Below are 16,030 nucleotides of genomic sequence, written 5' to 3'. Positions count from 1 at the left end.
GTGTCAGAGGCCCTGTGGAGGGGAATTTGTGTGTTGAAAATCCCACAGAGTCCAACACGTCTGTGGTGAGGGTCCACCGTCCTGTGTTCTTTTGTTCCTGGCCTTCAAACCCAGGAACAAAAGAAGGAAGGACTCTCTCTCTACTCTGAGTGACTGTGGCCATCCCGCAGCGTAGGACCCCGATGCAGGGCTGCTAGCAAGGGGTGGAGTTGTGATTATCCACCCAGAAAACCTAAGAAGATCAACGGAGAAACTAGTAATGAGAGTTCAGCAGATTAGAACATGATTTTAAATCCCCACGTCAGTAGTTTAGAATTTGAAAAGATGATTGCAGCTAATCAAAAAGAATGAGGAAATGAAAACAAGAGTCTTAATAATTAGGAGCAGTAACCTTACCAAGTATTATCTTCAAATAGATTCCAAAATCTGTATAAAAATGAAAACCATTGGGTAGAAGTAAAACAATAAAGTGCTGTTTATTTTATGAAAAATTCCTAAATGGGAGTACTGGAGCACTCTGAACACTAGAAGGAAAGGAAATAAAGAGTGGACTGGCTAAAAATTCTAGGTTTTTTAACATCAAAAAACACTAAAATAATCAACTAGAATGCGCTATGATAAATATTCATAATATGGAGTCAGCAAGGAATAGGCGAGCACTCAGATGGGTGGAAAGCCTGGGTAGTTCATTAAAGAAGTCGATGTGGTCAGCGAATGTGGCAGGAAGGGTGCCAGTGGAAGGCCCGTTTCTGCAACCTCCCGAAGGGCACGTGGGGCCACCGGAAGCCGGAAGACGGTTCGCACTTGTTAGACTTCACCTTGAGGAAGTTTGAGGCGTGTTCACAAATACTCTGTTGCGATGGCACGTTATTCGTAGCAGTGAAAAATGAGCAGCAGTACGTTCCTCGAGGGATGAGCTGTGGTATTTTTATGTAGCAGAATTTTTCCAAAGTCATTTAAAAATGTTTTAAGAATACCTGGTGACACGAGAAAATGCATCAAATTAATGAAATTGAGAATAGCGGAAGAATTCTTTTTATACGGCATGATCCACATTTTTGAATGAATTAGAAGAGATTAGATAGTTAATAGTTTTGATTTCCGGGTGGTGAGATTTGGTTTCTGGTTTTTGCTTTGCTATTTATTTACTTATTTATTTTGCTTTTCAGTATTTTCTAATTTTCTGAAATTTCTACTGTATTCAGAAAAAAATGAGCTGCTTTTTTTTTTTTTTTTTTAAATTCTTGCTCTCCTGCCTTTACTTGAAGTAAAATAGTGTGACTTATGCCACAGAGCCATTAGGCAGCTTAAGGGTGGCGAGGACACCAGGGTGACCGGAGGCCGGCGGGCTGCCTGCCGGCACCTGCGGGAGGGAGAGGCGGCCGGCGCCTCCCAGGGCGCCAGCGGAAGAGGCCGGCCTTTCCGCTGACAGTGGGGTGCGCGGCCCGCCTGGCTCTGCCTCGTTCCCTCCCCTGGGAGGCCCTACGGATGTGCAGTAGATGTGCTGTCACCTGGTCACCTGCGTGGGGCCCGGGGGTGCTCTTCATTGCTCGGATAGCTCTTCCTCAGTCTCTCTCCCTTCCTGCCAGCCCCCCGGACCCCGCGTCCTCCTCGTCGTGGCTTTCGTGGACCTGGGCCACAGCGCGGCAGACTGTTTCCAAACAGCCGTGCACGTCCCGCCTCCCTGGGCTGGGGCGGGTCCCCCGCAGTCCAGCCTGTGGCTGCTGTGGAACATGTGAACGAGCAAGGAGGCCTTTTCCTTCAGCCGTGCACAGATGTCTCCTTCTCCCCGTGACCCTCGGTCTGTGCTTTATGCCCCCGGCCGAACGGCGCCTTTCCTGTAGAGGAGTGTCGCGCACCCCACACCGAGTCACTGCTTTTCCCTCAAGGACGCTTCATAGGGTGTGCATTCCCGCCAACGAAAATCTGTTACACTGAACGTCTTGTCATTTGTCCCATGAAACTTCATTCGGTATGAAATTAAGATCATAATATGCTTCTTTTCTTCCTCTAATTCTGATAAGCCATCTGGAGGGCTTTTCTCCATCTTGGGAATCACCACTATGGTAGGAAGCTTAAAAACTTCAAGCAGAATTCTCAGCTGGGGTGCAGTAGCATGGCTGGTGTTCTGGACCGGGACCCCACACAGAGGGCAGGCACCACAGAGAAGAGAATGAGGCCATGGTCGAGAATTAGGGAGCGCCTGTGTTTAGGACCTGGGAGGGAGAGACAAAAATAGTTCACAGAGTGGATGTGGCTCTTGACCATGGTAAAATTTGGCCCCAGCAGAGCCTCTGTGTCCAGCCCCAGCGAATTGAAACCGTGTACGTTTTGACCATTTGAGAATCCCACTGTATCTCAGTTGCCTCATCTGTAAAATGGGTATAATAGCTCTTAACCTCAAAGCATCATCATGGGGATTAAGTTAAAACCTGTAAATAATAAAACCGAAGCACAGGTAAGTGCTGAGTAAATCTTTACTCTCATTCGTGCTCTTGGTATTTTAGCGTGAGTCTGTTTGCTGCAGGAAACTGACCGGGTCATGCTTGATGGCCTTTCTGTCCTGAGAGGCCCTGGCTCCTGACAGACAGGCTCCTCCCTCGCTGGCACGCTACTTTCTCTGATAACATAATCTTTGCTCCCGGCTTTGCTCCGAAGTCCATTATAGTGGGGGTCCCGACTGACCTTGCCAGTGTGGCCCGAGGCAGTCATCATCTTGAATGCACTGACTTCTCAGGTGTGTTATTAGAGCCAGTTTATCGAGAGCCACAGCCTCATGCTCTCTGAGCAGCTGTAACTAGTGGGCTTGTTTTTTTTTTAACAGGCGGCGGCAGGCGCGGCTGCAGAAGGAGCTTGCAGAAGCAGCCAAGGAGCCTCTTCCAGTGGAGCAGTAAGTAGGCATGCGTTGATCAAAGGTGCCCTTAAAAATGTGATTCACTCGTTTTAAATTTCTATTAAATAATTTTATAGATTGTCAAAACTAAAAGATGTAAGGGAGGAAATTGAAAAACGCATTACCTTCCAGAAAGTCGTTCCTGTTGACACTCCTCATTAGCTGTGAGTGTGAGTTAACTTCCAGCCCCCACAAGTGACAACCTCCCTGTTTTCCTGTTGACTCTTCGGTCCATTTCTACCCCTAACTGGGGCTGTGGCAGTGTAACACTGGGCTCGGGTTCTTTCTCTTGCTCTCTTCTTGGTCCGTGGCTTTTGAGTGGAGGTTTGGGCGAACCTTTGAAGGACAAGCGAAGGCTGAGATCCCGTGGAGCGAAAGGAGCTGAATCGGTGTGGAGCTTTTCCTGACCGGGGGTCACGAGAGGAGCTTCCCTAAGACTTGAAGCTTTGTTTTGAGAATGATGGGTATTTTAATGATCAAATCCCCTTTCTGTGTGGTTCAGGATGTTTTTCTTTTCTATTGAAATACATTATGAAATACAACATTAGAATTACGATCCACTAGTTTTTAAAATGTTGGTTGCTTTCAGATAATGGAGGGGAGTGCTTTAAATTCAGTTAGGAGTCATTCTCCAGAAAAAGAAAGGTCTTAATTTATAAGAAAACAAAAAGGTTCTAATGTCAAGCCTTTGCTTTAGATGTAGAGTATGTAGACTTTTTCTATACTCTCAGATGTGGAAAATGAACCTGACATGTATATTCCCATAACTACAAAGTAAATAAATATTTGACCTGGAAACTAGGTTTATCCTTAAAAATAACAGCTTGCAAAGCGTCGCTTGTCCACCTCCTGTTTACCCTTGTGGACAGGGGACCAGATGAAACACGGTTTGGAGAGGGCCAACATGCTGTCCGGGCTCACGCAGGAGGGCTGAGCTACTGTGCGAGCCTGGGAGTCTGTAAAAGCCTGTTTCCGAATCTCTGCTTTCCTAGGACAGGAGTTTCCGTGGGAACGGACGTTTATATTTTTTGAAGGGTTTCGATAACCAGTAGCCAAACTGCGGTGTTTTTTTGTGGCCCTGGGCCTTCACACGGTTCCGAGTACCTTTATGGCTAGAAAATTCTGCCTCGAAGCATTTGTGTAGGCTTAGCTCACGTGCACTGCTCTTGCCACCTGTGCTGTCTTGTTATCACTCTTGGATGAGCAAAAGTGACCCTCCCAAACCACAACCAAGAAGAAAGGGGAGCCCAGCCTTGTCCTCATTCTTCAGGCCTGCCTTGGTTTTCCTCTGCAGTCGGCCAAGACAGTGCAGTTACATGGAATCCAAGAATCAGTAGCCAAGGAAAGTAAATTGACTGACTTGGTCTAACTTGCTTGGTAACAAGTTCTTAAGTTTACATTTACTTAATCCAGGTAATCATGGGAAAGTGTTGCTTTTAGGTTCTTACAAATCCAAAATCCAGGCCATATGGGCTTACATTTTATCATTTTACTTCTCCGTGAAGATTGCAACTCAGTAGGAGGTCATTAAGACCAAAATAATTGCTTGCCCCTCCCCCACCAGGAAACTGGGGAGGAAAGAATCCCAGAGGGGCTTTGCATCCTGTGGGATAAACAGTAGCAAAGGAGTGTGTTCCTCTGACTTGATCGTTTTGAGTGAAATGTGATGTACTGCTCAGATGTCAGAAGCAGCAAGTGTTTGCCCTTTAAACATAGACTACCCCGAGTAAAAAATGAGTTGTGTTTAGACTTTGCTTTTCTGTTAATTATTAAAGTAATATTTAAAATGGGGTGGTAATGCGGCTGTTGATATCATTTTCCTTTTAGCGGTCCCTTTCCTTATTCACCTGGGTCTTCTCTTTGCACTGTCATTTCCCTGTACTTTGTAGCTGTCCCTGAGTGGTCTCTGAGCTCAGCCTGTCTCGTGGCAACTGTTCACTGGCAAGCGCAGTCCAGTTGTTTGAGGGCACAAGCCCTTCAGCTACCAACCAGACTTTTGATGGAAAGAATCTACCTTGGTACTGCTTATGTGGTTACAGACATAATAAACGTTATTTCATTGCTTTCCAAGTGGGAACTGTGTTTAGACCTAAAAGGATCAAAAGCTCCCTTTGAAAGTTATTTTCAGTTGCAGGTCTGGGTTTGATTTGAACAGGTCGAACGTTTCTCTCAGTGCTGCTCAGAGCATGGCGGTCTTCTCAGAGAACCCTTAATCGTCGTGGTCGTAGCAAAGTCACGTAGGTCGTGTGCGACCTGGAAATGGCGTTGGCATTTGCAGAACAGACTCATCACAAAGCTGGTGTTGAGCAGAATCAAAGACTCGGCCTGTCCCCCTTCTTTCCAGGGACGATGACATCGAAGTCATTGTGGATGAAACCACTGAGCACACCGAGGAGACCTCTCCCGTGCGCACCGTCAGCAGAGCGGCCACGTAAGTAGGCAGGTCTGGCCGGGAAAGGAGCTCCCCCGTGGCCGTGACAGAAGAACAGCCGGACGCGCCCAGCCCCTCGCTCGCACAGCCACGGAGACCAGTGGCCCGAGTGTCCCCGGCTGCCCTTCTACTTAGCAGGTGGCGAGCCGTCCCAGAGTGCTGCCACCAGCCGTGAAGGGAGGCAGAGAAAAGCGTAGCGGTCTCCTGACAGCTGGACAGTCAAACTGCGTTAGGCTGGGCGGTCGCGTAACTCGTGCCCTTTAATTCTCACTTGGGCTCCGGGATTTTTTTTTTTTATTTGCCAAAGCCGGACTAAAAGAATAGGGATTAGTTATTAACGGCCAGAAATTATTAGGTCACTTAGACAGTTTCATTCTCTAAAGCATTATTTGCAGGAAGGTTAATGTAATGCTAGGGAACCTCGTTTCTTTTAAAACGTCAAGGCTGGGTTTCTGTCCTACCTTCCCACTGTCATCTGGTGGTTCCTCCTGTGACGGGTTTCTCCCTGGGGTTTGGGAACTCGATGGGAAACATAATCCCAGGTACCTTTTTTGTGAACTGTTTTTATTGATTGATTATTTGGGCAAAATGTTTCTAAGGTTTAAACCTATCCTCCCCTCCTCTTTAGTAAGCGACTCTCGCAGCCTGCTGGAGGCCTTCTGGATTCTATCACTAATATCTTTGGGTAGGTTAGAAAACCTTCACCTTTCCTTATTGATGTATGTGTATATATACCTACGTGTATGTACATGATTTATTACCATTTTTTAAACGCACACCAGAATTTCAGTGGTGCAGAGTATACGGATGCCTTAATTTCAGCTTTTCATTTAGCTTCTTCCTTTTTTCTTCGACTTCTTTTCCCTTAATCTCGCTGCCTGCTGATCTCTGGCCTTGCCCTTTAGTCTGTCCGAGTCTCCCCTTCTGGGACATCACTCTTCTGATGCTGCCAGGTGAAAATATTACCCACTCTTATCCCGGCATGTGAGTGTGAGTCGTTGACAAGCTGATCGCCGCTTCACTGCCCTCAGTCGTCAGATGTCCATGTGCTAACAGGGACGCTTTGCATGTCCTAGGAATGCCGCTGGCCCTCTGAGGGGGGTGATGGTTTGAGCTCTTTGTGCAGTAATCACGCTCTCGTTGCTGTTTCTTGGCATGCCTCCGACTCCGCCTTGACCGCAGTGTACGCTGAGGATGAAACGTTGCAGGCATAGGAACATTTTAAATTGTTTTACAGTAATACCAACAAGCTTCACCTGAGCTAGCAGGTCCATTCCATTGAGCAAGTTGTCCTGCAATCTATTGACTGGGGAAGCAGGTGTTGTTCGGGATGGCTTCTTATTGTTGTTTTTGGAGTCCATGAGTTAGCAAGCAGGAGAGTACCAATGTGCTGTCTTCCCAGTCATGTGAGTGAGGATGCTTCTGATTTGGTGAATCATCTGTAGTTTTAAGGGTCTAGAAGGGCAATGAAGCTATTGACAAAAGACGTCTTTGAATCCATTCTGCGCTGAATGGACAGTAAGCCTCGTGCAGTCCTGTGCAACGTTCTCCTTTCTGTTACTTCTTAGGAGGCGCTCTGTCTCTTCCCTGCCACTTCCCCAGGACAGTGCCGACGCTCACCCTGGTTCTAGTGGTAAAGAAGTGAGGGTGCCAACAACTGCCCTGTGTGCCTTCGTAAGTATGGTTTACCCCCACACTCCTACCAGGCTTCATATGGTAACAGCCTGACAATTAACGTGCCCTTTCTCTTCCCACAGCTGAGCTTCATGTTGTATTTACATCTGGCCTTTACGCCTGGCGGGTCTGTCAGATGAAGGGGAAGGGGATTGGTATATTCTGCTTAGCTTCAGAGGACAGAAAATATTACAACTGTCCCCGGGAATACAGGACTGGCTGAGAGAGAGAATTAGTAGCATGAGGGGTGAAGCAAGGGAAGACTCATTAGGGATGGTGAGAAATTAGATAATTTATGCAATTGCTGTCAGTAGTTGGCGCCAGTTTAGAGTGAGAGCCTAGTCAGTGGTCTTTTTTTGGAGGGTCTGTAGGGCAGCTGTTGGCTTTATGATTTTTACCCGAATCTGTGTGGCCTCTGACCAGTAGGAGCATGTGTTGGAAGCAGGAGATAGTCCTGGGCAGAAGCCACTGATGCCAGGGCTATCAGCCGGAGCAGAGCTCAGTCCTAGTACAAAAGGAGAGTCGGGCGATTGAGCGGGACCTGGACGGGCCTGGGGAGTGTGGAGTCACTGGCTCAGGGCTGCCAAACCAGGGGTGGGGTGGCAGAGCCTGCAGAGCAGGGCCCAGGGCGTTGGCCTGCTCCCGGGTTGTGGGGGATGAGTTAGAGGAACCAGCTTTCGGGGGAGAGAAGGACTCGCCATAAAAATGGGGTGGAATTTCTGGGGGGGGGCGCTTTCCATTCCAGGCATAAGGAGGAACTTTGCTCACTAGACTCTTTGCTCACGATGAACTGGCTGAGCGATCAGCCGCCACGGACATTGGAAAGAGAGTCCCACTCTGGCTGAGGAGTTGGACTGAGGACCACTAAAGTCCCTTCCCATTCCCCGGGAGGCCTGGGCCCCTCACGGAGGTCGATGATGATTGGTAAAAGGTCTGATCGCACTTGATGTCACAGTCCCTTCCTCGCCCTCGACTCCCAGCAGCCCGTTGTTTGCTCCTGTCACATTTAAGTCATGTGTACAGGATAATGGAGCAGCTGATAATTTGGGATTCTGTCAGCGTGTGTTTCTGAGAGTGAATAGTTCACAGCTGACAGCGATCCGACAGAAATAGCTCTCAGGAGTCTGACGAGCGGCAGCCGTGGGTGTGGCGGTGCATGATCTCAAGTTTTCAATCTGAGACCTCTGTAGTGGAAAGACCTCGAAAAAGGAAGGGGATCGCGTGGAGCTGAAACGTTTGGTCTCGTGTCGTCCAGCTCTTCAGCAGCGGGACACTCGGGGGTGGGCAGTCAGACCAAGCAGAGCTATAACTGAGTGATCTTTATGTCCTCGCAGGTAGCATCGTGCCGTCAGTGATGTAATATTTATAATCCATGTTTTTCACGGTCTTTTATTTCTTCTTATGGGAATTTTCAAACATAGAATAATAAAAGAACTTTTGCGTACTGTCATCCCGTGAGGCAGCTTCAGTTAGCCACATTTGCCAATCTGCCTGTCTGTTCCCTGCACACTTTTGTTCGAGCAAAATCTCAGGCATCGTATTTCACCCGTAAATATTTCAGGATCCATAGGCTGAAAGAGGGGCGCTCATAGTGACAGCTGGTGTTCTCCGTTATTCTGGGTGGGATGCTTTTTACGCGGTTTCTCTTATCCTGGACACGTGCCATCTTTTCAGATCATGTGTTCCAGGGTGGGTGCCAGTCTCAGAAATTTCCCTATCAAGATTTTCATTTCTTCCAAAATAACACCTATTAACTTTTATTGAAGGCCTCACAGTCAGGCGCAGTCCTAGGCACAAAACCCTGGAAGTCCTTTGTTATAGACGGCAGGCCGAGGCTTCGGGAAGTTCACCTCGGCCGAGGTCACATCACCCACACTAGTGCCGCATTGTTTTCAGAGGGAGCTGCATAGGTGCCCGCTGTAACCTCTGGGTAGCAAGAGGACCAGCATGTACTCGGCAGGACTCCATGTTAGGATGCTCCTGCTGGGAAAGCCAGAAAAACTGCCTTCACCATGAGAAGCCACGTCTGATACGTAGTATTAATGTGTCTGGGCCACATGAGAGGCAGTTAATCAGAGGCTTACTTTTAAGCTATTAATTAGGATCATATAAAACTGTAGATTGAAATTTCTTACTCTTTAAAATTAACTCAAAGACAGACTTTAGGCTGTCAGTTTACACAGGTTTTGAATCCTCTTTAAGAAGGTTGCACTGTATTTAAATAAATGAAACTATATAAGAATCAAATGGCAATAGACCCTTGGGGAAGCCTGGGCTGTGAACTCAGGTTAGTTAATGATCCCCCCCGCCCCCCCCCCCCACTTAAGGGTGAACGTTTAGCCTTTGGCTAGGCGTCCAGAGGGCCCATTCATACTGGGCTTCTTCTTGGAAATGACAGTGATTGGGTCTGAAACGGTGTTGGTCTTGCAGGACGCTCATGATGGTGAAGTCAATGCCGTGCAGTTCAGCCCTGGTTCCCGGCTTCTGGCCACAGGAGGCATGGATCGGAGGGTCAAGCTCTGGGAAGTGTTCGGAGGTGAGGTGCCGTGCAGGGGACAGAAGGAAGCTGTGTTGGCACGTCTGGTTGGCTTGCTGTCAGGCGGTCGCTAGATCATTCATATTCTTTTGAGCAAGAATGTGACCGGAGCATTGTTAACTGTCTCAGTTACACTTACAGCTGAGTGGCGTTTGCTCTGCATTTCCAAGTAGTGACTAGAAAACACTGTTCAGTTATGGATATGTTTGTGTTTTCCAGATATTCGCTAATTGGAACATTTTCTAAGACAGTACAAGTTGTAGGAGGAAAATTAAAAATTGAACAGTCATGGATGATGTAGTTAAACTACACAGTAAACTGTGGTTTGTGCATTTAATAGTGCCAATGGCCATCACCCAGAGAAAACGTATTTAACAAAGCTTATCAGACTAGGGGCCAAAGGTCAAGATTTAGTCTTCGATTGGACCTTGTTTCAAAAATAACCTCAGATCACTCAGAAACGGGATGGCATTAAAACCAGAAATCGAAGTTAATGAAACCATCTCTTAGAATTCTGAACCTGAGACCTACCCCAATTTTACATTTTGAGATTCAGTTAAGTAAATACACGTATACTTTTAATAGAGCAGGAATAGGCTGAAGGCACCGCTTTGTCAGGTTTCCATAGTGACAGCACATACTGTTCACTCTCCAACAATGAGCAGCCCCGGCGGGGCTTTGTGTTGTTTCCTCCGACGCGCACAGTGGTCCTGTGCAGTGAGCGGGGTGGGCATCGCCTGGATTCAAAATCTCAAGAGACACGACTAGATTCACGTAGTTGATTGACGCGGCTAGTCGATGATGTACAAGGGGCCAGTGGAACCGAGGAGCTGAGCTCGGTCTTCTGACTGCAGGTCCCCTAGTCTTTCCCCCTCAGCCTCCCAAGCTGGGAGTCGCACCAGAAGCCTCTGCTTTTGATGTATTGAGAGGAAGAGCGACCTATTGATGGCTTTGCTTAGAACAGGTGATCAGCACAGCACCACGCGTGTGTGCCCTGCCTTCGCTCTTTCTGGAAAGCGCCTCAGGGGTTAAATCTCTGGTGGGTATAGCTAGGTTGCCCATTAGAATTTGTGCCGTTTTCCCCAGAAACACCTTATGAAGGGCAATTGCTTGAAACTTAGCAAAGTAACAGTAAAACTATGTCATAAGAACAGAAGTTTTATGAGATTCAGTTTCTGAAAATCTAAGCAGATAGTCTGTTTTGATTATGTCTCGTAACTAAATAGAAATAACATAAATATTTTTGTTTTACTCCTTGGTCAGCATAAGAAAATGAGAGAAGCCAGCCTTCAGTAACAGTGTTATGTTATCTTTTCACTGCAAAAGGGAAAGTCAATACTAATCGAAATTAATATTGACATAATGTGCCAGACCATAATTTGTTAATAAAATGAGAAGTTTCTTCTGGGTCTAGAGAAATAACATAAAATGGCAGCACTTTTTATAGTTTTCGGGAATAGATAACAAGTCACGTCCTGACTAATTATAGGGCCTTCCTTCCACAGACAGCTTATTCAATACACAGTTTTGTTCCCCTTGGTGAATGAATATATTTATTGACTCTTGGAAGAGATCAAGTCCGGGAGGCCATTTATGGAGTAGTTCGGGGTGTCCTATTTTTTACCCATTTAAAACGTCAGAAGAATGGCACTTTCCGGCCGGGAGGAACAGCCATTCACTCTATCAGGCAGGAGCTGCATTGGGAATTACTTACAGAAAGGCGGTTGACAGAGCCTCCCCGGTGCCTTCTGGGTAAAGGCTTTAGCAAGGTGTTTGGTCTTTTGAGATCGATCTCTTGTGTACCGTAGCATTTATTGATCATTTCTTAAATTTCAACACTGTGTTAACTGCCAAACAAATAGACCAGTATTTTAGGCATAAGCCAGAGATATTTCTTAGAATTTGCAGTAATATTTCTGTGTGTAAAGGTCTAATCTAAATAAAAACCTTCATAGATATTGGCCTTTTTTGACTCTTGAAAATCTAATGAAAACTAGGACCCAGAAAGAGGCATTAAACGTGCTATATTTTGCAAATAAATTAATAAGAGGCAGGGTTCATTAACCCGGTTAATAATCCCAGCCCTAAATAGATTTGACAGCTTCAAACCAGTATTCGTACCATCGTTCTTACTGTTTAGAAGTACTGAGGCAGAGACAAGGCCAGTTACTGAAATGATTTCTAGTCTATGTTCCTCTCCTTAGGGATTTCATTAGAATAGTTTCCTAATTGTTCTCCTAGCTTGTGTATGTAGTCCATCCTTAAGCTGCCCTTTAAACAAGGAGTTTAATCACACCATCATTGAGACTTAGAGTCTTCTGAGCTTGTACCTGCATCGTTGACGTTTTCGTGTTGGGGGCCAGGGCCAAGAGAGCAGTGCCCAGGAGCGTGTGGCTGCTTCTATTGGTGGAGGAGGCATTGACAGGCAGTTGGATGGCCAGAATCTTAGAATTTAGGGACGTAGAGTAAATGTAAGGACAAATACAGAAACCCCAAACTAGCGTAACTGGAATTTGGATGACTAGCCAGTTATACATCACTTTTTTTTAAATGTTCAAATCTTGAGAATTATTACATCTAGGTTCTGAAAATTTGATGGTCCAATTCTACAGAAATGATAGTTAAGTTGGCACAAATACCAATCAAACCTAGCGACGTATTTATGTAAATAGGAAAATTTTAACGAGAATAACAAATTGAACTCTGTCTCTGTAAGTCGATTGACATGTTTTCAGATTTTATTTCCCTTCGTAAAAGGAATAGATGATACTAAATCTTTTTGGTTTAGAGAATGACTTGACACATGCAAAACATTAGGCTGGACTCTGTGTCCACGCGCACGTTTATCGCTCTTAGAAACCGGCTGCCTGTGTTTTGGTCTCGTGTTCCGCGGCCTGCTAGCTGATTCCGCGACGATGCGGGACGCTGCCATTTTGGCAGTGTCCTTGGCTTCCATTGCGTTGCAGGGGCTTCATTTTAACTTATGTATTGGCTTTACCTTCCTTTTCTCAATCTTTGTTTTTATCTAGACAAATGTGAGTTAAAGGGTGCCCTCTCCGGCAGTAACGCAGGAATTACAAGCATCGAATTCGATAGTGCTGTAAGTATCTGATACCCAGGGAAATAGGTGAGTTTAGAGGGTTTTAGAAATAACTTAAGAATCTGGTTCTTGAAATTAAAAAATAACTGGCTTCTCTGCTATTCTCCGTCTTAAGTAAAATCAGTGTTAGAGAAGGGTGCAGGTAGATTGCAAAGTCCCTGCTGATTGAGACCGAGTTGAAGACTGGGCGGGGGAGTCAGGTCTGCGCTAACCGGCCTGTCAGTGTCTGTGGACTTGACGAGGGCCCGGGCTGGGCCAACGCGTTGCGGTTGGACAGAACGTCCAGCCAGACACGCCAGAGATGCGCGCAGAGAATGAGTGTTTGCTGCTACCGCAGACGGGCGCCAGGGGGACGTGAACTTGGAGGGCTGAGTTGCATTTGGGGCCGGAGGGTCTGCAGCGTCAGGTGAGACTGAGCGAGTGCAGGAGCAGGGTCTGAGTAACGGCACGGCTGAGTCGACAGGATGCTGGTGATGACGGGTGAATTTCGGGTCAGGTGTGTAGTTTTGGACACCTAGACCTTGGACTTGATTATTGGGGAGGTTGTGGAGTGTGACCCGAATCCCTCTATTTTGGCTAATGTGTGTTTTCCGTGTTTTACTCCTACAGGGATCTTACCTCTTAGCAGCTTCAAACGATTTTGCGAGCCGCATCTGGACGGTGGATGACTATCGGTTACGGGTAAGACCCGGTTAAGAAAAGTTGTGTAGGACTTGGCACCATAGTGTAGTGGTTAGCACATCTGCTTTACACGCAGAAGGTCCTGGGTTCGCGCCCCCGGTGGAACCTCGGTCCATGGTCTGCGGCCACGCTACCCTGAACAAGCCCCATGTCTGATCTCGGAAGCTAACCAGGGTTGGGCCTGGTTAATACTTGGATGGGAGACCACCTAGGAAGACCAGATGCTGTAGGCAATGATAATAATGATAAATAAAGGGGGAAAAAATATGTATAATCTCCCAATTTCATATGGTTATCAAGTCACAAGATGTAGGCAATGGCAGGTCAGTTTGTTTAGGAGAACTGTGTGCATGTCCCTTAATATCATGCTGATTCCCCTGCCTTTGCCTTTCCTCCACTTTATACTCTCACTTTGTCCCAGATTCAGTTCAAAATATTTGTAATAGGAAACCCTCATACTTTCCGACAGACTTGGGTGCTCCTGCTCATAGGAACTAGGTTCTATGGATCCACAGCAAGCAGTTCTAGCTGCCCTTCAGTGATCTCAGCGCCAGCATGTAGAGCATGTTTCTTGTGGGCGTCAAAGTTTAATTATACTTCACAGAGAGTAGCCGAAAGAAGGGTGCAGACAGACACGTGGATGCTCTTACGATAGAGACGAAAACAACTCAGAAACCAGGTGTGAGGGAAGGGGAGAGGGATGGGGTCCGACGAGGACATCCGCGTCTGCACTCAGACTTGTCTTGAAGTCTCTTGGATTCCAAGGCGAAGAGGGTTGTTCTCGTGAAAAACATAGAGCCTAATTTGGAGACGTGTTTTTCTCCTCACACTTGAAGGAGTCCTTACATGAGCTCATTAAATACAGGCTACCAAAAGATAAGATGAAGGGCAAACTCGACATTGGTAGGCATTTTACCAACAAACTTGGACACCAGCTCTTGTGTGTCAACGCACATGGAGGACAGAGGGCGTAATGTTAGGATGAACTTCAGGGAGGTGGGGAGCTGGGCTAGGATAGTCCTCTGGGGAGAGGTCGCTGGTCTGATTCGGTGATGCAGGAATGCAGCTGGAAGAGTCTTTAGAAACACAGTTATCACTGAGGCTCTCCATTTTCTTGAAGGAGCTGTGTGGAAAATTGCCGGTATTAGATGCTAGCTGATGGTGAAAGGGAAGCGATTCCTTATTTGTAGCCACAGGGAGATGCAGGGCTACACATACAAAGTGTGAGACCTGAAGGCGACAGATTTTGTCTTGTGAAAGCCGAAGAGCCTGCCCGTGTTCTTGTCTGAAGGAAGGAGCAGGAAGGCGGACTGCTGGACGCCCACAGGCAGGGCTGGGCTCTTTCCCCAGGGGACAGTTCACATCTGTTCAGATGCTCCAACGACTTATCTGATGCAGTCTGTAGGTCTGCACCCTAGCCATGGAAAAGATGGCCGAGCCTGTTGTCATGGCAGCATTATAAATCTGTCCATTGGTATGTTGTACTCTACAAAACCTACCACTTATTAGACATTTAAGACGGAGTTGAACACTTCCGCAATCGTTAATTTCCCTAAAGGAAAAGGGACTTTTCTTGAGTGACTTCTGTGTGTGAGACCGGGTACTGAGAAACATTATGTACGTTACTGCCTTAATCCTCGGGAAACCGGATGAGGCAGGTAGATGAGGGAACAGAGGCTCAGATAAGCCCCCCCCCTCCCCCAAAAGTGCCTGAGGTCACACAGTTTTGTAAACAGTCAAGAATGGAATCGAGGCGTGTGTTCTTTTTGGTAATGGATTGGCCTGAATTATTCTAGATGGAGATACCACAAAATTGTTTAATTAGTGAGGAGGGGCATATAGCCTTCCTTATAGTTTAAGCCTTTGGAAGAGAGAAGCAGGCAGTTGAGTCAGCCAGTGCAGGGTGATCCTTTTTAATCTGTAGGAAAGTTCTGTATAGGCGGGCATCAGCCTCTGGGTCGGATGTAAGAATGGGGCCTGGAGGCAGGGTGGGTCTTGAAGGCAGAGGTCATCCTGTTGGAAAACCTTTTCAGGTGAGCTAATTTGCAAAGGGGGCCAGGTTTCACTGGACAGGGTGCTTGCCGTGAGGGTGCTTGAGCACCAGGCTCGACCTGTGGGTGCTGACGAGTTGAGGTCTGGTGCCAGGGCCAAGGCCTCCTCTGCTGGACTAGCTGGCTTTGAGCGCCTCTGGTCTGCTCACAGCCGTGTCCTGTCCCTTGGTGAACGTGTGAAGAGATCAGGAGGCTTATCTTTAACAGCTTCTTGAACCCAGAGAACCTGTGTGAAACTTTTCAGGGTCCAGGAGGTAAGAGGGCTCCATGTGGTAGGGGACTGTAGCTTCCACTTAGCCCTAGTCGACAGAGGGTGTTGGAGGACACGCACGGACAACCGTGTTCTAAAACTCGGGTTCCAAGCCCTGGTTGGTATCTCTTTAGCTTTCCTGAAGAGGGAGCGAAAGGGCCAGTGTCCACGGGGCCCGGCTGCTATCTAAGATGTCACTTGAGGAACTGGGTGAAGGAACCCACCCTGCCCACTTCTCTGACAGTGACATGGAGAAGTGGGTGGTTTTTACTTCAGAAACTTCTCATCCATTCTGCATTTTTCTGGGGTCAGTTGTCGTTCATTGATGTTAATGGTAGCCACCTGCATGGGAATCCTTCGAGGTCCATCCTGAGACATGGGAGCCTGAGCCATTTGGAGAGTCGGGCTGCTGTG

The 16,030-nt window shown here is 47.1% G+C and overlaps 1 protein-coding gene and 1 non-coding gene across 5 annotated transcripts in view; both read left to right on the top strand.

Annotated features, from left to right (window-relative positions):
• The window catches only part of ATG16L1 (autophagy related 16 like 1), a 65,001-nt gene that overhangs the window by 11,324 nt on the left and 37,647 nt on the right, over nucleotides 1-16,030 (top strand). For 2 of the 4 annotated variants that reach the window (XM_036236369.1, XM_036236365.1), the window contains exons 6-13: nucleotides 2,825-2,890; nucleotides 5,238-5,324; nucleotides 5,953-6,009; nucleotides 6,230-6,277; nucleotides 6,893-6,998; nucleotides 9,429-9,534; nucleotides 12,564-12,634; nucleotides 13,244-13,315. In XM_036236369.1, coding sequence (XP_036092262.1) covers nucleotides 2,825-2,890; nucleotides 5,238-5,324; nucleotides 5,953-6,009; nucleotides 6,230-6,277; nucleotides 6,893-6,998; nucleotides 9,429-9,534; nucleotides 12,564-12,634; nucleotides 13,244-13,315 — 613 coding nt within the window. The remainder of the gene's footprint in view (nucleotides 1-2,824; nucleotides 2,891-5,237; nucleotides 5,325-5,952; nucleotides 6,010-6,229; nucleotides 6,278-6,892; nucleotides 6,999-9,428; nucleotides 9,535-12,563; nucleotides 12,635-13,243; nucleotides 13,316-16,030) is intronic. The other 2 variants (XM_036236366.1, XM_036236367.1) reach the window with 2 other exon arrangements.
• Nucleotides 7,908-8,181, top strand: LOC118614517. The gene has a single exon (XR_004956103.1).

Source organism: Rousettus aegyptiacus, unplaced genomic scaffold, assembly GCF_014176215.1.
Source record: "Rousettus aegyptiacus isolate mRouAeg1 unplaced genomic scaffold, mRouAeg1.p scaffold_m13_p_2, whole genome shotgun sequence".
Classification (NCBI taxonomy): domain Eukaryota; kingdom Metazoa; phylum Chordata; class Mammalia; order Chiroptera; family Pteropodidae; genus Rousettus; species Rousettus aegyptiacus.
Note: the sequence above shows the minus strand (reverse complement) of the source record. Positions and strands in the feature narration are given on the sequence as shown.